Genomic DNA, 22,616 nt, shown 5'->3' on the forward strand with positions numbered 1-22,616 from the left:
AACACAGAGATTTTTACGTGGTTCGGAAAATACTTCCTACATCCACGGTCGGTTGATCAGACCAACAACTTCACTCTGCAAGTGCTTACGGGTGCACTGCAAACCGATGCTTGTGCTTACGGGTGCACAGCAAACTGAACCATGTGCTTGCGGGTGCACACAAACGAATCAACTGAAGATCCAATCTTCAGTACTAACACACCTTGTTGGATTTCTCACTCTTAGCACGAAGTACTGGCACTAGGATCTCACGGAGTCAGAGTACCTTCCTGAACTCCTTTGCAACTCAAACACTCGATTTTATCGGTCGAAGGGAGGTTTGAAATCTTGCCAACTAAACTTCAAAAAACAAGTTCTTTGGAGCTAGTTTGACCTAGGCTTTGGATAATCAAGGTTTGCCTAAGGTCTAAGAGAATTTATGTAATCAGCAGTGACTGATTTTTGGCTTTCGGATTCTCTTCTTCTATTCAAGCTTTGAGAAGTTTGAGCTTTGGCTGAGGAGCAATTTTGGCAGAGCTTCAGCTTATGTTGCTGAATCCGTGAAGATTGGAGTGATCCTCGAGCGCTACTTATAGGAGAAGTTTTGAATAGATCCGTTGGCGGAGAAGGTCTTCAAGATTTCTTTCTGTTGGGAACCTTGTGGAATATCCTAATCCTTGTTTTGATGATACCAAAATTCATAGGTCTTAATTGTAATAGACTAGAACTGTTTTTGAACTCAAGTGTTAGAGTTCGTTTCTAGTTTAGTATGCGGTTCTGAAGACTGAAGACTGAAGACTGAAGGACGAAGGACTGAAGACTGAAGACTAAAGATACCAACTGAAGTATCAGTTGAAGAATCAGTTTGGAACTGATTACTTAATGCGTGCCACAAACTGATACTAAAGTCAAGTATCAGTTGATTCTTCTCCTCGGACTGATCTTCCAACGTTCAAAGGAAGCCACGTACTCACAAGAGTACAGCCGCATTAAATGCAGAGATCTCAGGATCTTATCTCTGCAGATGTCATTCCTATTTGGTGGTTACTTTATCAGAGACGTCACATCGCCTGTCCCTCAAGAGAGCCGTTTCCACCAGACAAGGAACCTCGAAGATTGAAGCCTCAGCCCAAATTCGAATTGCTCTCCAACGGAAGAAATCTTGAGGACGCTCTACGCCAACGGATCTATTCAAGAGTTCTCCTACAAATAGCGCTCGAGGATCAACTTCAATCTTCACCGATTCAACGACATAAGCTGAAGCTCTGCCGAAATTGTTACTCAGCCTAAAGCTTAACCTCTCCAAAGCTTGAATCGAAGAAGAGAATTCCAAAGCCAAAATCAGTAATTGTTGATTACATACATTCTCTTAGACCTTAGGCAAACCACTGTTTACCCAGAAGCTAAGGTCAAACTTGCTACAAAGAACTTGTTCTTTGCAGTATAGTTGGCACTCGTTCAAACCTCCTTTCCAAAAGAAAGATTTGAGTGTTTTGAGTGATTCAGAGGTCAGCAGGGTTTTCTGTCTCTGAGAGTCTTAGTGCGGGTTGTGCTAAGCAAGAGAAATCTGACGCGAGTGAAGCGTGGGTACTGAAGAAGGATTTTCTTCAGTGGTACGGTTGTGTGCACCCGGCAAGCACACGGTTTGGTTTGCAGTGCACCTGTTAAGCACTTGCGGAGTGGATTGTTGGTCTGATCAACCGACCGTGGATGTAGGAAAGGGTTTTTCCGAACCACGTCAAATTCTATGTGTTGTTTACTGCTTTCAGTTTTACATTCCTACTTGTGTTGTTTCAATTGATAAACTGAATACTGATTCACGGCAAAGAGAAACCTAAGACCAACAACGTGCTCTACCGAGGCTATTGCGAAACTAAGTTTAATTTCCGCTGCGTATGATATCAGTCTGACTGATCTATCTTTTGATAGTCAGGAAGAGTGTTATCATCTCTGTTTTAGCAAACTCGACTGAAGCCCTTAAGTGCATCAGTTAAGTTACAGAAGCTTAACTGATAAATCCTTACTGAAGAGCGTTCAGTATCAGTCGTCAACCCTGTTTGGTCAAAACTGTTTCCAGTCAACAGGTGTCTTTGTTTGCGTGGAAAGTTTCGTTTAGATCTCTATCTTGAGATCCCTCTGATTGAGGATTTTGTGAAAATAGCCCACATGTGTATTCTCCCCCCCCCCCATCCACCTATTCGAGACCCCCCCCCGGGACCTAACACTTCCGTTAGAGAGTATTTTGAACTTGGGTAGAGGCTTCAATCTTCGAGGTTCCTTGTTTGGTGAGAACGACTATGTTGAAGAGCAGGAGATGCGACGTCTCTGATAAAGAAGTCACCAAATAGGAATGACCTCTACAGAGAAATGATGATGCTGAGATCTCTTCATTTAATGTTGCTGTACCTTTCTAGAGTACGTGGCTTCCTTTGAACGTTGGAGGTTCAGTCCGAGGAAGAATGTTTAACTGATACTTGACTTTAGTATCAGTCCGCTGATTCCACGTGGTACGCATTAAGTAATCAGTTCAAGACTGATTCTTCGACTGATACTTCAGTCTTCAGTCATTTGTTCTTCAGTCTTCAGTCTTCAGAACAGCAACTAAACTAGAAAAGAACTCTAACACTTGAGTTCGAACAGTTTCTAGTCTATTACAAACAACGCCTATGGATTTTGATATCATCAAAACAAGGATTAGGATATTCCATTAAGTTCCCAATAATTTTCCCCTTTTTGATGATGCCAAAACCACACAACAGTTCTAGGTAAGAAAAAGACTGAACTCAGAGCACAAGTTCTAAAACAGGGTGAATACTATTCCCCCTTAACAATAGAACCTAAAAACTTGTATTAAGAGAAAGAACACAACAGTTCAAAAATAGAACGAGAATAAGACAGAAAAATATTAATCAGAGCCTGGACAAAGAGTCATTGTCTTCAGGTTGAGATCAAAAAGAAGTTCTTTTCATTAAAAGAAAAGACTGATGAGACATCAGTCGAGGTACAGGGCAAGACTTACAAGGGAGTAAAAACAGCAAAACAAAACACATGGGGAAACCCATGGACTCCAGTAGTCTGCTTGGCTGCGCCTTGAACTTCTTGATCTTCATCTTCAGTCTTCATGTTCCTAAGGTTGTTCCACTCACACTTGTTTTCCGTTGACTTGAGGTCTTTATGGCTAACCTTCCTCATGATCATCTTGATGATCATTTTGTTTAATCAGCTTCAGTCTTTTGAGAGGATATATCTCTCATATCTTTCCCCCTTTTTGGCAACATCAAAAAGGAAGAATTGACTGAAGGATGAAGCTAGGATCACGCGAGGATTGAAGGAAGCTCGCACGAGGATCCAGAGAAAGGTGCTGGGGATGTGATGGAGGTGGAGAATATGAAGGTTTAGAAGAAGAAAGTGAAAGAAGAGAGTGAGGAAAGAAAATGGGGGAGACGAAGAAAGGGGCAGGGGTTGGTTTGCATGGCTCTCAAAGATAGAAGAGAAAGAACGACCATCATGCAAACCGAATGAGGGTGAGGAGAGGTTTCTTGAAGGAAAGAGAGAAGAGTAGGTTGAGAAGTGTATGGGAAAGGAATATCGAATCAGTGATAGTCGTGAGGACAGTCACTGGCGATGTTCCGTCGGCTGACAACGAGCTCCTGCTCATTGTTGTTGCACTATATGGAAGCTTCACAAAAAGATGTGAGGCTCGCCTGAGAACCAGGTGAAGTCCGTCTTCTTGAGACAGGTACTTCAAACCATATGGGCCGGGCATGAGGATGGAAGACACTCCCGTCGCTGGATACAAGTGAGAATGAGGCCAACTTTGACGTCAGAGAGACGTTGAGATCTAGTGGAAGGGTCCGGTGAAGACCAAGTATGTGAGCGTCATTCTCCCACTCCATGACTTTGAAGTCATTGATTTTCTCCTTTGTCGGAACAAAATTTTCTCTGCACTTTTGAAAGATTGAAAATTTTTCTCACAGTAAAGGCTGTGGAGAATTGTTAGTTGATGCAGCAAACAAGCGAAGACTTCAAGGTATAAATAGATAAATTTTACCAAGAAGGAAGATGAAAAAGTTTTTCGAAAACTGTGCCTAAAATATTTTTGAAGAAAAATTTCACGCCCGCCGTCACTGCAGAGGACGGAAGCTTCAAAAGGTGAGAAAGATCATTGCATTTTGTCAAATCAATGAGATTCTCAAGATTTTCATTTCAGAGGCAAAAGGTTGTAAAGATTTTTAAGAAATGATCATGACAAGTTAAATCAAATACAGATTTTCCCTTTTTAAAAGCACTTGTCCTTCTCGGATATTCCATTTTCCAACAATCAGTTAAAGATTTTGAAACAAACTGATCAGTTAGAGAAAACTTTTGAATACAGACAAAAATACTCATAACTGAAATAACTGATTTTAAATAGTAAGTTGAAAATACTTACTGATCGACTGATCATTGTAGTCAGTCGATACCACTGATCCTGGTTGACTTATCAGGATGAGTTTTCTTCAGATAAAGACTTGTCTTCATTGCTTTCCACGTCAGCAGTTGTGGAGCACCAGTTGGTTGACCATCAGTCATCAAGACTGTTTGAGGAGAACTCTAAACACAGCATCACTCTTCTGGGTTGATAAGGTCAATCCTTCCACACAGATCGTTGAACCTTTCTTCAGGAAGAGCTTTGGTCAGCAAGTCTGCTCTTTGAACTGCGGTCGGAATCCATTCAATAGAGATATCTTTCTTTTCGACATGATCACGAATGAAGTGATGTCGGATAGCAATATGCTTGACTCTGGTGTGATGAACTGGATTTTGTGAGATTGCAATAGCACTGGAGCTATCGCAATAGATTGGGACTTCCTTCTCTTCGATCCCATAGTCCTTTAGTTGTTGGACTAACCATAGGAGTTGTGAGCAGCAGCTTCCCGCAGCAACATATTCAGCTTCAGTTGTGGAGGTGGCGACTGAAGTCTGCTTCTTTGAAAACCATGATATGAGCTTGTTGCCTAGGAATTGACAAGTTCCCGAAGTTGATTTGCGATTAATTTTGCATCCTGCAAAATCTGAGTCTGAATATCCGGTGAGCTTGAAGTTGTCGTCAGCTGGGTACCACAATCCTAAGTTGGGTGTGCCTTTGAGATATCGCAAAATTCATTTTGCAGCATCCATATGAGCTTTCTTTGGATCGGACTGATATCTTGCACAAACCCCGACTGCATACGTGATATCTGGTCTGCTCGCAGTCAAATACAGCAAAGATCCAATGATTTCTCTGTACTTGGTTGAAGATACAGATTTTCCTTCTGATCTTGGATCAACTTTCCAGTTTGTGTTCATTGGGATCTTGACTAATTTCATGTGCTGGATACCGAACTTGGCGATCAGTTCTTTGGCGTACTTTGACTGATTGATCAGTATTTCTTCGCTGGTCTTCTTGACTTGTAATCCAAGAAAGAAGTTCATTTCTCCCATCATGGACATCTCAAACTTGTTAGTCATGATATTAGCAAACTTCTTGCACATGCGTTCGGATTTAGATCCGAAGATTATGTCATCGACATAGATCTGAACAAGTAGTAGATCTTCTACTTCTTTGAGAGTGAACAAAGTTCTGTCCATAGATCCTTTCTTGAATCCTTGTTCAACAAGATACTCAGAGAGAGTATCATACCATGCTCTTGGTGCTTGTTTCAAGCTATAGAGCGCTTTCTTCAGTTCGTACACCTTTTCTGGTCCTGCAACCTCAAAACCTGGAGGTTGTTCCACGTAGACTTCATCGGTGAGCACTCCATTGAGAAATGCGCACTTCACGTCCATTTGGTGTACCTTGAATCCTTTGTGAGCTGCGAAGGCTAAGAAGAGTCTGATTGCTTCTAATCTGGCAATTGGGGCAAAAGTCTCATCGCAGTCGATTCTTTCTTCTTGACTGTAACCTTTTGCTACTATCCTTGCTTTATTTCTCACAATATTTCCTTCTTCGTCTTTCTTGTTTTTGAAAATCCATTTCAAACCAATCACCTTTGCATCGTATGATCTATCCACAAGGTCCCAAACTGAATTTCGATTGAATTCATTGAGTTCTTCTTGCATTGCGATGACCCATTGAGTGGACTTCAGAGCTTCTTCGATATCTTTGGGCTCTGTAGATGATAAGAAACAGCTGAGATTCTTATCTACGTTGATGCAGTTCTGGTTGATATCAAAGACAAAGTTGCACATTGATCTTTGAGTCTTGACACCGTCTGATGGTTCTCCAATGATGTTCTCCTTTGAATGGAGTTCAAACCATCTTCGATACTTCTTGATCTCTTCTGGTGATGGTGGAGGTTCTTCAGTCAGAATGGTTCTGAAACGTTGAGCATATTCTAGAGCTAGGGAGAGTTGAACTGGAGCTGCTTCAGCATGTTCAACTCGTTCTATGGCAACTGGAGTTCCTTCTTGACTGATGCCATCTGCTGTGGCTCCAGTCTGAGTTTCAGACCTTTGACTGATCTTCTGATACTGAAGCTTTTCAGTATCTTCTTCTTTTCCTCGTCCCCACACCAAAACTATAGAAGGTTCGGTGTTGTTTATTTCATTTCTGGAAACTTCAGTGTTCTCAACACTTCTTTCAGTTTTCCTGTTTCCTGAAATCATTAGTAGACTCATCAAAAACAACATGTGGTGTTTCTTCAACACAAAGAGTTTGAGAATTAAACACTCGATAGGCTTTGCTGGATCGTTCAGTTCCAGAGTATCCAAGAAAGATTCATGGATCAGCCTTGCTATCAAATGTGTTTAATCTCATCTTATCATTGTTGTGGATGAAACACCTAGAACCGAAAGCATGAAAATATGAGATTGAAGGCTTCATGTTCTTCCATAGCTCGTATGGAGTTTTCCCATGTCTTTGAGTGATGAACGAGCGATTTTGCGTGTAGCATGCGTTGTTGACTGCTTCGGCCCAAAATTTCAAAGGGAGTTTTGATTCGGCTAGCATCGTCCTTGCTGCTTCCTTCAAAGACCTGTTTCTTCTTTCTGCTACTCCGTTTTCTTGAGAAGTCCTTGTCGCAGAAGTTTGATGATTGATTTCTTGTTCCTCACAATAGTCACGAATGACAGTATTGAGGAATTCAGTCCCTCGATCAGATCTGATGCTGATGATGTTGACTTCCTTTTCAACTCTTAGTCTTCTCAGCAGCTTTGGCAATTCACACAGTGTCTTTCTATTGGTGTATAGAAAGATAACCCAAGTACATCGTGAATAATCATCCACGACAACTAAGGTATACTTTCTACCGTTGTAACTTCTGGAAGAGATTGGACCAAACAGATCCATATGAAGTAGTTGAAGAATTCTTTCAGAGGAGTGTCCTGTCTTTAACTTGAATGACGTCCTTGTCTGCTTTCCTCTTTGACATGCTTCACATTCTTGCTTCTTCTGGAACACAATAAAAGGCAAGCCTTCTACCAGTTGATACTTAGCAAATTTGTTGATCGTTTTGAAGTTGAGGTGGTTGAGTTTCCTGTGCCACAGCCAGTTGAGCTCCGTGCTATATTTGCTGATGAGACAAGTTTCTGGAGGGCTATCTTCCCATGAGACGACGTAGAGGCTTCCTTGTCTAATTCCTCTCAGAACCACCTTTCTTTGACTGTTTCTAACTGTGAATTCATCCTTTTTGATCTTCACTGCGAAACCGCTGTCACAAAATTGACTCACAGACAATAAATTATGTTTTAGTTCAGAAACATAGCTAACATTACTGATACTGGCGTTACCCATGTCGAGCACACCATAGCCTTTTGTTTCTCCGATTGAGTTGTCTCCGAATGCAACTTTTGATCCAGCTTTCTCAACGTATTGAGTTAGATATTCTTTGTAGCCCGTCATGTGCTTCGAACAGCCGCTATCCAGATACCATGTTCTGATTGAGGCTTTAACTTCTTCCGTTTTTTGTGTTTCCTGTTATTAACCTGCTAGGAAGAGTTAATTTAGGTACCCAATTAATGTTTGGGTCCTTCATTGTTAGCTCGTGTTCCTTTTGGTACCCATATCTGCTTCAGAATTGATCTTGGTCCTGATCTTTTGCGCTTTGTTGTTTGTCTGACTGGAGTAGTCGGTGCTTCAGTTGACACATGAGCAATCTTCTGTTGAGCTTTCCTTTTGAGAACCTCACTCTTGTAGAAGCTTTGTCTGATGAGTTGTTGAGGTCTTCTTTGCTCTACAAAGTATCTCCCTTGAGATACTTGAGTCATTCTAGACTGATGGAGACTTGACTGATGTTGTGGAACATGAGTCATATGATGTCCAGTTGCTTGTTGTCGTGATTGGCGTTTGGCTCGTCTGGACCTATCATAGCTTTGTCTCCATGGATGTTGTTCTTTTCGGAACTGAACTGATTTCAGTTTCTGACTGATGCTATTGTTCTTCCCCCTGGACTGGTGAGGAAGATTCTTCTTGAGTCCTGATGTTCCTTGCCCAATCTTTGACTGAAATATGCTTTCCAGTCTTCTCAGTAGGATGATCTAGTTGGGGGCATCCTTGGCTCGTTTGTAGCTTTGTGGAGAAGGAACATTCGTTCTTGCCATCAGCTTGCGTTTCCGAATTTCGTCCATATCATGATCTTGTGATTCTTCTGAAGTGACATCTGCTTCTTCGATCATGATATTCTTTCCTTTATCAGTTGGAGCAACCTTCCCTCCAATGCTTTCAACGAGGCCTTTTGAAGAAAAGTTGGTTATCATGGGAGACTTCGTCATGCAGTCCTTGACTGTTTCTTCCAGTTTGTGATTGAGCCTCTTGATCTCATGAGATGCTCTGTCACACTCTGAATTAGAAACTCTGAGTTTCTCTTCCAGTCGACTGTTCTCCATGATCAGTCGATCAAGACAAGTTTCATCCGAAAAGTAGATGATTGTTTGATTCTTGGCTCGTTCATCATTGATCTCCTTTTCTATTTTCTGATTCTGCTTCAGGAGATCTTCGAACATTTTTCTCAACTGACAGTGATCAGTCATGAGCTGATCGAACTCGTCAGTTTCATCGGCTGAGATTTCTCTAGATTCTGAATGATCTCCTGAAAACACCAGGGAGTTATGAGTATAAGGAGTTTTTGACTGAGAGTTTACCTCTGGGCCGTTCATTCCGTTGTCGTAGCTGTTGTCGGCCACGCTTTCGGTTTCGTTGGCCATCAGGGCTTGGCTCTCATCATCTGAGCTGGTAGAGTTGAAGTCGGATGATTCTGATGTTTCTTCGAAAGATCCTGCATCGTCAGCAACCATCGCTTTCTTCTTCGCATATTTGCGATCTTTCTTGGCTTTCAACTCCTTGCGCTCAGACTGCGTCAGTTCTTGGCTTTCAACTCCTTGCGCTCAGACTGCGTCAGTTCAGGGCATTCAGTTCGAAAGTGCCCTTTCTTTTTGCATCCAAAGCATTCCACATCTTTCAAGTCGAAAGCGGTTGATTTTCTTTCTCCGCTTCTGTCAGTGGAATATCTGGACTTGCTTTATCTTTCCTGTCCTTTGTAGTGCTTCTTGTGGAACCTCTTGTACTTGCGAAATTTGGACACCATTTTGTTGAATCTTTCAGTCAACAAAGCATATTGACTGAAGAAATCTTGAGGCTTGAGTTCCACCGGTTTCTTTGTGTGCTTCTTGCTTTCTTTTGCTGATACTTTCAGTGTTGCTCCTTTTGAGGTAGATGGACCATCTTCGTCTGATCCTCCAGCCCTTTTGATTCTAAGATTTCTCTGGATGTCGAACTCATTTGCCAAGAGGTCAGAGAAGAGTTTGTTTGTCGGGAGCTGACTGAATCCAAGCTTGTTCTGATGAGCAACTGAATAGATCTGCCAATCTCCTCGCGGAAGTGCTCGAAGAATTTTCAAGTTGATTTCTCGTTGAGTGTACTTGTCCTTCGAGATGGATTGAACTTCATTTAGGATCTGGTTGAATCTGAGTTCCATCTCGTCGACAGATTCATTCTTGAGCATGAGGAAGGAGTCGAATTTCTGACAAGCTATGGACAGCTTGTTCTCCATTATTTCCTCGGATCCGATGCACATTCTTTCAAGAATGTCCCACATCTCCTTTGCAGTTTTGCACTTGATGATCTTGGTGACATGCTTGTCTGGAACTGTGTCGGAGATGATGCTTTTGGCGAGGTTGTCTAGCTCATCTTGCTTCCTTTCTTCTGTGGTGAAGTCTGCCTTCTGCTTGATCTGGACCTCATTGTATGGATCCCGAGCAGGGTCAACAGGAACTCTTTTGACAATTTCGGTGATGATGATTGGACCGTTGGTGATGACTTCCCACATTCGGCAATGTTGTGCGGTGAGGAAGCTTTCAAGCCGAAACTTCCATATGTCGTATTTTTCAATACTAAACATAGGTAGAGAGGATATTCTGCTGTGGTTAGTCTCCATCAAAAAGAGAGAACAGGTAACAACAGATAAGACAAATAGCAAGCACTTTTTGAAAGAGAAAAGTTTTCGTGACCTTTGAGAAAAATGATCTAGTTCAATTAGAACCTAATCAGAAACAGAATTGTTCTTGCGAACAACCTACTCTGATACCAATTGTTAGGTCCGGAGGGTCTCGAATAGGTGTATGGGGGGATACACCATAGGCTATTTTTAAATCAGTTAAACAAGATCTCAATACAGTGATCAAAACGAAACTTTACACACAAACTGAGACACATGTTTACTAAAAAGAGTTTTGACCAGAACAAGGTTGACGACTGATACTGAAAGACTCTTCAGTAAGGAGTTATCAGTTAAGTCACAAGAACTTAACTGATCCACGTAAGGCTTCAGTTGAGTTTGATAAAACAGAAATGTTATAAATCTTCCTGACTATCAGAGGATAGATCAGTCAGACTGATAACATACGCAGCAGAAATCTTTTGTTTCGCAATAGCCTTTGTTCAGCACGTTGGTAGTCTTAAGTTTCTCTTTGCAATTAATCAGTATTCAGTTTATCAAAGGTAAGAGCACAAGTAGGAAAGTAAAACTGAAAGCTGTAAATAACACAGAGATTTTTACGTGGTTCGAAAAACACTTCCTACATCCACGGTCGGTTGATCAGACCAACAACTTCACTTTGCAAGTTCTTACGGGTGGACTGCAAACCGATGCTTGTGCTTACGGGTGCACAGCAAACTGAACCGTGTGCTTGCGGGTGCACACAACCGAATCAACTGAAGATTCAATCTTCAGTACCAACACACCTTGTTGGATTTCTCACTCCTAGCACGAACTGGCACTAGGATCTCACGGAGTTAGAGTACCTTCCAGAACTCCTTTGCAACTCAAACACTCGATTCTATCGGTCGAAGGGAGGTTTGAAATCTTGCCAACTAAACTTCAAAGATCAAGTTCTTTGGAGCTAGTTTGACCTAGGCTTTGGATAATCAAGGTTTGCCTAAGGTCTAAGAGAATTTATGTAATCAGCAGTGACTGATTTTTGGCTTTGGGATTATCTTCTTCGATTCAAGCTTTGGGAAGTTTGAGCTTTGGTTGAGGGGCAATTTTGGCAGAGCTTCAGCTTATGTTGTTGAATCGGTGAAGATTGAAGTGATCCTCGAGCGCTACTTATAGGAGAAGTCTTGAATAGATCCGTTGGCGGAGAAGGTCTTCAAGATTTCTTCCGTTAGAGAGTATTTTGAACTTGGGCTGAGGCTTCAATCTTCGAGGTTCCTTGTTTGGTGAGAACGGCTATGTTGAAGAGCAGGAGATACAACGTCTCTGATAAAGTAGTCACCAAATAGGAATGACCTCTGCAGAGAAATGATGATCCTGAGATCTCTGCATTTAATGTTGTTGTACCTTTCTGGAGTACGTGGCTTCCTTTGAACGTTGGAGGTTCAGTCCGAGGAAGAATGTTTAACTGATACTTGACTTTAGTATCAGTCCGCAGATTCCACGTGGCATGCATTAAGTAATGAGTTCAAGACTGATTCTTCGACTGATACTTCAGTCGGCAACTTCAGTCTTCAGTCTTCAGTCCTTCGTTCTTCAGTCTTCAGAACAGCAACTAAACTAGAAAAGAACTCTGACACTTGAGTTCGAACAGTTTCTAGTCTATTACAAACAACGCCTATGGATTTTGGTATCATCAAAACAAGAATTAGGATATTCCATTAAGTTCCCAACATATATATTATTGACACTCTTCACTAATACTCTCTTCGTTCCTAAATTTGCAAAACTATGTTCGCCGTGCATCGCACAGGCGAATATATTCTCCATTATGAGTTATTTGCAACTAAAATTTGCGAAATCTTTGGCAATTCCAAGCTGTAATTTCTTTAATTTTGCAATACGCTCCAGCTTATAGTAAGAAAAAAATTTGTTTCACCCATGAAGAAGTATTGTCCACCCATGAAGTATACGCTCCAATTTTTGCAATACGATTCACAAAACACCTTAAAGATAGATAATCTTTTCGTATAGAATCCTTATTTAGTCCACCCATGAAGAAGTATTGTAATCAAACTAATTTCATAAACAATTCATTCATTAGAAGAAAATAAGAAACTTAGAAGAGGTAAATAAAGTCCCATATTTAGTCATAAAATGACATTCGTTTCTTCTACCTAATTAGTAAAGAAAAATAAATAAGTTGTGAATGACTAAAGCCTAGCACTGATGAGATGCTGTGCACAAATTGTGCAGTCTATACACATAGTAACTGCCACTCACATTCTTGGCGCTCTATCACAATCAGCAAGGGGCAAAATGGGAATTTTACTGACTTCACCATGGCCATGCCTCTACTCACTTCTTATTACTCTGCATCATGTCAACACAAAGTGGCAATCACCAAGCTACCTCATCCATGTAATCTATGCAACGTTGCACGAATGGCTATGTAATTTGAATAATATTTTTTACATAGAAAAGTCGACACCGTACCTTCCCAATCGTGAGAGCTTAGGCTCTTGGAGCAGCAGGTCTTGAAGTGGTTTTACACTCGTTTCCTTGGAAGGAGAGCTGCAATAGACAAGAAAACAAATGCCTCTAATTGCTCGTCTCAAAACTTGTTCAACAAGTAAGCACAAATATGAGTATAAGTCAACACATTCCTAAGGCAACGATGGGAAAAGTTGTGGATAATGATGGGTCCAACTGCCATATATACATGTCTATAAGAAATTCCTGCGTACGGATTTACTACTAAAACACGAAGCTGGCTGAGGTAATAAAACAAATCTCATTATGCAAGTCAAAGTGCCTACCAGACTAAAAAGAGACCAACCTGTGAATGAAATCAAAAGAGAGAAGCCTGTGGCGAATGGTGTAGTCGTTGTCAACATAAGTCACAACGAGGTTACCCGCATCTGGGTGAGGCCAGCTCCTTGACGTAGGGAATCGTAGTAGAAATGTTCCAGGATCTTGAAGACCTCCTGGGCCTTGAAGTGAAGATTCCGCTTCTTCTTTGGTGATAAAACCTTCGATCCACATAGGTGACATTGAATCCCACATTGCATTAACCGCACTTTGTGACAAGGTAAAAGCTACTGGGAATAACCATGACCACATTCTCTCAAAACCTTCTTGCAAAACGGCATCCCGACAGCCAGTTATTCTCCTCAAACACTCAAGGTCCTGTGAGTTTAAAAGGATCAAATAGTTATTCTAATTTGTATCTTACATAAAAGAGAAAACAATGGACAACATATAAATGTAAGTCTTTTTGGGAGAACTTGATTATAACCCAACCAGGAAGAAGTAGAATCTTAAAAAAGAGTAAGCAGATGAGGCAAAGTGAATGGACATGTTATGAAATAAAACGTAGCAGTCAGTTCTTACTTGATTAAGAATACAGCATTTAATGTGTAAAATCATGTCAAATCCAAATAATTTATACGCTGATTGCTTAAGATCCAAAGAATTTATCAAAATGAACCAAGTTAGGTAATTAGTTGCTTACGGGCAGTGAACGTTCATCTAAAAAGGAGTAATATGGAAGCTGATATATTATACTCCCTCCGTCCACTAATTCATGACCTAGGGGAGGAAACACGGGTTTTAAAAAAAAGTGCATTGTTTATTAGTTGAGTGGAGAAAGGGACCCACAAAGTGTATTGTTTATTAGTTGAGTGGAGAAAAAGTGTATTGTTTATTGGGACCCACCAATTAAAAAATGTATAAATAGTTACTAAAAATGGGTAGGACATGAAATGGTGGACGGAGGGAGTAAATCTAAATGTGAGGTTCACATATAACCAAAAAAATAAATAAAGAGCTAGACCTGATCCATTAAAGGACGAGTAGAGCAGGCTATCTTCATGAATTGTTCATTAATACTGAAAGCCAGATTCTCCCACAGAACGTGATGGTTGTTCCCTGATACTGAAGTCCAAGCTTGAATCCCCTCCTCCACCAATCTCTTTGCCATTTTTATTTGATGCCTGAAACATACAAGCTTGCTTCACTTATGAAAGAAAATATTTGAATAAAACAATACGAGGAAAAATGGAAGCAGGTTCAACCGTAAACAGTGAAAAAGAAAAGGCATGAGCAAGAAAAATTATATTTGCATCGCTAATATCCACATAACAAAAGCAGCAGGATTTCAACTCTATGACACCATGTTTAACCGGCTGATGCTATTTCATGAATGCATAATAGAGGGACACACCATAAACATCAAAAAATTAATGGAAAAAGCAATCCTAAAGGTGTGGGACTAAAAGTGGTTAGTACAAATTAGTTTGGAATATGGGATTAGTTCCTTATGCTCATTCTCTATTTCCTCCTTGGTTGATAATAGTTGGCGCAATGCAAATAGTCGATGCGGCTTCAACATCTCTTGGTCAACAGAATTTAATAAGAATAGCATGTTCCTCTGTCTCTCATAAGAAGTATAATCTCTTCATGCGTGTCCCATGCATGGGGGGCTCGGCTCGTACAAGACTCCAGTTGAAATTAATGAAAATTGGCAATTTTCGCCACAATCCCAGCTTCGGCAAACCAAGCCTATACCATGAACACAAACTCCGACAAGCATATATGCCCAATTCTTTATTCTATCATTGATAATTCTTATTTTGATGATCATCTATTCAAGCTGGGCGGCCATCCTTCAATCCGGCTTATCCATAGTTTGACCGGAAAAGGTCTTAGACTGCTATCTCTAGGCTTTAAGAAAGAAATCCTCAGGCAAAGGTGAGGGAAATTCAGTATTGCTTTCCAGGTTGGTTCCCAAGTCCTACCTTGGTTAAGAGTTATACATGAGGTCCCTGATTACGTACCATGTTATCAAGGAAGGAAGCCTTGCCCTACCATGGGTACGACCTTCTCAGTTGACTGCCAAAGTGAGAGCATTGAATCAAAGGTAGACAGCATAAGGGGCAAACAGCAATTTAGTCAAGATTAGAACTTAGAAGCTCAACCCAAATAAAATTTAATATGAACCTACTCCCATTTTACAGCGAATGAAATAAATAGCCAATATGAAGGTGAAGGTAAAAAGGTAATACTGTATATGATGAGGGATTACCATGGTACCAAGAGAAACAATACATAACTCTTGAGCATTTTGCAAAATGTATTACTAGGGATTTCAACGAAGCTTACAAAGTTTGGAGGTAACCAGGATGCTGTGAACTAATCAATGATTTAAATAGGCCAGCAGGACTTTATATGAGTTAAACTACTCGTGAGTTAGTCGAAGCTCAAATACTTAAAGCTCATTCGAGCTCATTTAATGAGGCTTCTAAACATAATCAAATCAATCTTGAGCTTGACAATACTTGGATTTTAGCAAACTGAGAAGTCGTGTGATTATTGTAAACAATTTATAAAACGTGTTGAAAACCAAAATAAGTCAAAGCTCGTGAATTGTTTAACAATTAAGTTAACCCTTGAATTTAAATATGTGTGTGTGTGTGTGTGTAGGGAGAAGATCCATAGAGAACTGCAAATAATTAGAGAACGGAGAATTCGGGAAAAAGTAACGAATAAGTCTATAATTTCGATGAATAAATCAATGTATCGTATGAATAAGATTTTGGCCTGGGTTCGAATCCTGAGAGGGGTGAGATTTTCACTATTTTTACTGAATACATATATTCATTAGTTATGCTGATATCTTCGTTAAATTTATAGATTTATTCGTTGTTCTCCGTTCTCTAATTATTTGCAGTTCTCTATGGAACCTAACCCTATATATATATATATATATATATATATATGGTGTGGTTCTAGAGAGAACTATATTATTTGTGAGAACGGGAGAACCATCAAATCTAATGCATTCACTGTAAAAATTAATGCATCCGCTGTTAAAATTAATGCACTTAAAAAAATAAAAAAAAATGCTCCCTTCAGGATTCGAACCCAAGATCTGCATTCATCCAACAAGATGATGCATCCACCGTAGATCTTGATGATCGAATGGCTGAAAATGGTTCTCCGGTCTTCTTTTATTTATGGTTCTTTCCTGAACCTCTCCCTATATATACATATATATATACACAAGGCTCACTTAGGCTCAAATTAAGCTCGAGCTTGACTTAATAACAAACCATCCCAAATCAAAACTTTCTAATATTCACCTACACACATTTTAATTATGCCCCTAGCGTATGTGTGTGAGAGAGAGTATATTACCTATGATGTAAGCATCCAGAAAACAGGGAAACCTGCTTTTCAAAATGTGTTAGTTGCTCTTCAGTAGCTGAAATCGCAATTTCCTTGAGAAGATGCCATTTCTCTGCTGGACCTCCTAGGCAGTATTTAAATATTATCAAATCTGAAATTGGACTTGAAACACTGAGCATGCTTCTTGGATCAGAGTTTGTTGCTTCACTATTATCGGAAGCACATGAATTGTTCTCTGTTCCACAATGATCTTCTGGTTTCCTCTTCATACTCATTGCATGTGCATTATCCTAATTCCAACAAATCATTAAATCTTGGTGCAGAAAGCCACTAGGAATGTATAGCCAATTAAAAGAAGCATACGTTGAGCACAGTTTATATCCTAACTAAGCTAATTCTCAATCATAAATTATCTAAAGAGAAAAAAACCGATCCCAATCTGGCACACAATATTTAACCTGTAGAAGTATAAAGGAACAATAAAGGACGAGGAATCAATGTATGGTAGGTAAAGCCACCGATAGCAACAATCTGATTTTTGCACACACATACAGAGTAAAGAGGCATTACCTGATTAGCAGTCCAACCATGAGAGTGGTGAACTTTGTTGGCTTGACTAACTTCTTCTTTGAACATCACAAATGGCACGTCTTGTCCTAATTTGATCCGCTTTGATGATGGACTTGGTTTGGCTTCACGAACAATATTGGTGATCAGTTGCATTGATCCATCATCAGGACTAGGCGATTCACATCCATTCCCATAGTAAGTTCTATTGGATGACTTTCTCAATGTGATCGAAGCTGTTCGTGTATTCCTACTTCGTGAAACACAACGAATAGGAAGAGATAGGGTCCCAAGGAAAGGGTATTTTCCCAATCCTGGAACGTCAAACATTATCTGGAAGAGCCTGTTGTCACATTTCGAAGAAAGCTGAAATGAAAAGTTGAAGGACTCAGTATCTACAGATGTAAGAACATATAATTCAATGTGAAAAAACATAGACGGAGCCTATGGTTTTCAATATTACGTCCAGAACCATGGCTTTTCACTGATTTGGCCACTACAAGATACACAAACTAAATTTTGGAAATTGATGATTGTTTCCAAGCTTATACGAGTTCGGAAGCTATACAAGGCTATAGTAATTCACTTTGAAAAAGTTGGGGCACTGAGATCCACCTCAACTGGTGAAGGTTTATATATTCAGCTCTAACAGATGATACTTGAAGGTTTCGACAAATTTCTGAGGTGACTTTCCTCAAAATTGACTCAATGCATACCTGCGATATCTTGAGCTTAAAAGAAGCGCGCCCGTTGATCAGTTTGCACAGTCTATTATGAGAAGCATATTCAATACCATCGCAGTTCATAAGAAGGGGAGGTTCTGCATCAGTAGTGTTCTCAACAGGGACTCCATTGTCAGCATACAGGAGAGAAGCCACAACCTAAGAGGGAAAGAACACCATGCACGTAAATACAAAGTTACATTTGTATGATTATCAACTATTAGAAGATGGAGATGGGAAACCTCCAATTCTTTGTTCACATGACCGCCAAATGCATCCAATAACACAACATCCAGAGAAAATATCCTGCGGCAAGATGCCTGCTTTTTGTATTTTTCACAAAAGACAATATAGATTATCGGAGTTAGATATAGAATAAGATGTGAGGACATTAATCACAGATTCACTAAGTGATTCCCTAATGATATGCCAGGAAGACATGACATTCTTGCAAATTGGAATCCAACTATGATGCATTTCATGTGTATGATACAATTTCAGTGCCGAAATTTACAGGATCTTCAGTCTAGTATTACTTTTAACAGCTATTTACTATTTACATGCAAGTGCAAAAATTGGCGCAATGAGACAATGTTAATTTCCCTAAATTGGTGTAATGTCAAAGAGTATAAAAAAAGTATGTGCACCAAAAGTTCCCAAGGTTCACTAGTCAACTGTCATCTCGTGGAACACTTAGATATCAGGATCACAAAATAGCTGAAGGTTGAAGGAAGTACCACGTAGTCTTCCAATATTAAAAGTAAAAACCTTCAGTCCATTCAAGAATGAGTTTCTATCTCTTTGAGCTTCGTTTCTTATTCTTAAACACTGATGAAGATTACAACCTAGTGCATGGCTAAGAGTTAATAGTTTTAGTTCTAGAAAGATGAATTTTGACACAAGAGGCTGCACAAAGAAACAAAGGATATGCAAATGCAGAGGTTGTTAGTAAACCTTAACTCACACAAACTTATACGTATAATTTTTCCATGAATAACAGTACACAGTTACCCAGTGTACTGTGAGAAATATATTCAAAAAAATTCAGATTGAGTTGATTTACCTTGCCCCCAACAATGCTCCACACACCATCGCTGTCTTCTTCAATTTCTGATGCACTTGAATGGTCAATCGACAGTTGTAATGGAGGATCCTGGCGTCATTAGGGGGCAACAGTCTCAGAAACAAAGGATTTACTTATACCATGAAAAAAACTAATAAACGATGGTAAAATCAAACCTTGACATAGTGATTTTTTATAGCTGGTTTTCGGAACATGATATCAAGCCCATGAACATAACCATGTAATATATCTTCATTTTCATCGGGGCATGCCAAGCATAGTCTTTTCAAACCCTCTGTGTGCAAGTCCTTGTTAAATGAGCAAGTCAAAGGATTTTCTCCGACAATTTCTCCATCTACATGAAGCCTCATGAGATCCCTCAAAACCTGAAATGGAGTTCTCGATCTATCAGGTCTACCTCAATAGGCATAAGAAAAGACAATACACTCACGACTCAGCAAGTTTTAACAAAGCATGTGTTAAACTATGAAGTGACGCATGAAAAATAAAATATATCAAACATGCTACAGTAGATAAATAAGCAGTCTCCTTTCCCATTTTACAAGTCCACCTAGAAATATTAACCTCCTAATGGTAAATTCCAGCTGCAACACCATGTTTCTGCAGCAGACTTATCCTGAACCATGTGCTGTAAATTATGTTCTTGACATATCGGGGTAATGCACACTATATTATTTTAAATTCCCATATATCATGCTTCCACATAATAATTCTTAATGATTTTGACTCAATCAATTCAATATATCCATTCCATCTAATGCGATTCAGTTATTCGGGATATTGCTCGAATTCCAAATCTTTTAACCTTTTTCAGTCCCAGACCCCTCCAATTTAAAGCTTGTAAGGTGACATTTATTTGATCTGTTACTTTGAATAAGGCATCATTAGTGCAGCCCTTAAACCACCAGCTTGGCATATCAATAGATGCCCAGAGTTAATAATGTATAACATAACGAAAACAGCATTTTCGGAAACCACATGTTATATGAAACTTACCAGTGCATCTTATTCAAGATGTTACATTCTGTTCATTTATTTTGTGTGAGTGAGAGAATACAAGCAGAAAACGATGGACATGTAGACACATGATAACTAATGAGAAGTGTCAGACGATAAAAATAGATGGATTTCCACTTCTTCCATTCAAAAAAGCCCACAATCTAAACTTACTTTTGGAATCCTTTCTCAAACTTAAGGAAGATGCATCGAATTCCACCAAAATTTGTGTCTATGTTGTTTGCAAGTAATCAGAGTAAGACTTTTGTCAATGTACTCAACAAACTTCTTATGAAGCAGTCATAATACAAGCTTATGGTGTTTCACATCATATCAATAAGTCATGGAAATGACCATATTTTCTGATCATATATTAATTACTACAACCTCGAAGTAATAGATTCTTTTATTTTCAGAGATGATATAGAATCAATCACCACATATATAATAGAGAATTGGAATAGTAAAATGTGACAATCAAGATCTAGGAGGATTTGAGAAAAATATACTTCATAGTGAAAACTACCATTCTCATCAATAAGTGACAAAAGAGTCAGCAAAGTATATCTAGATCTAAAAAGGCATATCAAGTTATATAGATCAATCCATAGTAAATACTACAGTAAAGGAAATGTAATGTAGGACATCTAGTAAAGTTTGAAAGCGTAACACCTAGCAAAACAAATACCTCACATCCAACATGAACCCATTTTTTCATAGGGAACTCAATCTCAGTGGAAGCGCATGGAATTTCAGTCGAGGGAGTTGGGTTGTCAGGACTTGGAGCCTCTTTGTGCATAAACAGCAAAGGAAAGAGCTTCATTTTCTTCTTGTCATCCAGGTACAGGAAAGGCATATTACAAGTGACATCCGGGTGTTTCTGCATAATGCACAGATGATAAAATGAACCACGTCAAGCATGATTCTAAATACCCGATAGTGAAGTTAAGCTCATATAAGTTTGTCCATATCGTAGAAAAGCATAACTACCATAACACATTACCCAGCATTATGTGAATGGAAAGATAAATAATTTGGATGCTTCATCACCTTAGTCATTAAAACTAAGCTTGCACCTTAAAGAGTAATAAGATGAAAAGCCATACTAAACAAACAAGATATTTAGAAGCTGTTTGTTGAGCAATACAATGACGGAACATAACTTTCACTGGCACGGTGGTTGCACTAGTCAAGACCAGGTCACCCTTGTATGATCGATCTAGCATCATACCACAATCACTTCGAGATACAATGTGATAACTGATGAGCAACAGACATATGTAATCATCCGACATCAACCTTCTAAGAGGACATCAAAATGAGCCAAACACTCCCATTTACTTAAGACACATAAATCAGCACAAGGGGAGAACACAAACCCCAAAAATTCCCCAAATGCACAAGAAAAAAGGCATAAACAGAACACAAGCGCCTCAAAGATTCAAACTTTCTCGACTAAGTGACCAACCCTACTTCATCCTTGAAATCATCAGAAAGGAAAACAGACGCATCGGAGTCCATTTCTTAGACACACACAAACAAAGGAAGGTCGAGTGAGAAAGAGAAGCAGCAGCAAAACCTGAACAAGAATTGAAGACGGGAAAGAAACACAACTATCAATGTAAATCCAGAAACACAGAGCGAAACATCCATCTGCCTCCTCCGCATCGTCATCTCTTCTGAATTCCACTTTGAGATTCTTCAAGGAAACATAATCTTTCTCCTCCACCCCACTGAAATCACTCATCCTCCCCAAAATTTTCTTTGATCAGAAACACAAAAGTTTTGCAGAAACCCTTTTCAAGAACCGGCGGTTTTTGCAGATTTTCACCGCTACTAGTGAGGCATGTCCTGCAGTTGCGGTCCCTTTTCAGCAGAATTTCAAGAATCTTGGGTAAATTTTCTATTTCCTTTTTCCTGTATTTTGGTATTGCTTTTTTTCGGTTTGTTTTGTGGGGAAGTTGAGAGTGGAGTTGTTGTGTGACGGCTGTTAATTAACGGTTGGTAGAGTCTTCGGCAGTTCGGCTTCTGGTCTTTTCCCCCGCTTCAAAAATTTGGGTTATGTTTGCATGTTTCGCACCTACAGTTTAAGGGACAAGGTAGCCAAAAGAACAAGGTTCTCATATCAAAATAGGAGTTATTGCTGAAAAATACTACTCCCTCCGTCCACGAAATGAGTACCCATATTTCCTTTTTCGTCCGTCCACGAAATGAGTACCCATTTCCCTTTTTGGCAAGTGTACCCCACACATCTCTTTAATTAATACACTCAAAAAGTGGGACCCTTAAACTATTTACACTACATTCCATACATTTTCTTAAAACCCGTGCCGTCCACAAATGGGTACTCATTTCGTGGACGGAGGGAGTACTTCAAGTTTGACAATTTTTTTGGTTTATATCATAATCTTTAATTTATGCTAAAAAATACATAAATTTAAGATTAATTCTGAATTGTCCCACAATGGACAATTTCGTGTAAATCCAATCTTAACAATCCACTAATCAGGGAATTTAAGCTAAGCTGTAGACTAATAATAGGATGGAATAGGACAAATTTTTTTCAAATTCAATATGAATAATTCCACGATTTGCTATTTTTCACTACAACATTAAATTGGATTTGGGCAAAATTAATCGTCGTGGAACAATTCAGAATCAATCTTAAATTTATGTATTTTCTGACAAAAA

The 22,616-nt window shown here is 39.4% G+C and overlaps 1 protein-coding gene across 4 annotated transcripts; it reads right to left on the reverse strand.

The window, feature by feature from the left end:
* Positions 1-12,454: 12,454 nt before the first annotated feature.
* LOC130986842 (SH2 domain-containing protein A) lies at positions 12,455-21,981 on the reverse strand. Of its 4 annotated transcripts, none has more exons than XM_057910373.1 (12): positions 21,505-21,981; positions 20,614-20,805; positions 19,085-19,294; positions 18,909-18,998; positions 18,088-18,165; positions 17,840-18,004; positions 17,127-17,489; positions 16,566-16,846; positions 14,203-14,362; positions 13,207-13,556; positions 12,864-12,941; positions 12,455-12,740 (listed from the first exon to the last, which is right to left on the reverse strand). In XM_057910373.1, exons 1-12 carry the CDS (start codon positions 21,670-21,672, stop codon positions 12,722-12,724), a joined length of 2,154 nt encoding a protein of 717 aa, XP_057766356.1. In that variant the 5' UTR covers positions 21,673-21,981; the 3' UTR covers positions 12,455-12,721. The 4 variants fall into 4 exon arrangements, with proteins under 4 accessions (XP_057766356.1, XP_057766353.1, XP_057766351.1 ...); XM_057910370.1 differs by having other exon boundaries at positions 18,088-18,168; positions 21,505-21,909; XM_057910368.1 differs by having other exon boundaries at positions 12,455-12,941; positions 18,088-18,168; positions 21,505-21,911.
* Positions 21,982-22,616: the final 635 nt, after the last annotated feature.

This window comes from Salvia miltiorrhiza, chromosome 5 (genome assembly GCF_028751815.1).
Source record: "Salvia miltiorrhiza cultivar Shanhuang (shh) chromosome 5, IMPLAD_Smil_shh, whole genome shotgun sequence".
Taxonomy (NCBI): domain Eukaryota; kingdom Viridiplantae; phylum Streptophyta; class Magnoliopsida; order Lamiales; family Lamiaceae; genus Salvia; species Salvia miltiorrhiza.

Coding starts and splice junctions, on each gene's coding strand:
- LOC130986842 (XM_057910368.1), bottom strand. CDS start 21,672: ATGAGTGATTTCAGTGGGGTGGAGGAGAAAGATTATGTTTCCTTGAAG. Junction 18,169..18,908: donor GGAGCATTGTTGGGGGCAAG/GTAAATCAACTC, acceptor AAATACAAAAAG/CAGGCATCTTGCCGCAGGAT. Junction 12,942..13,206: donor TCTTTTGATTTCATTCACAG/GTTGGTCTCTTT, acceptor TGTCTATTGCAG/CTCTCCTTCCAAGGAAACGA.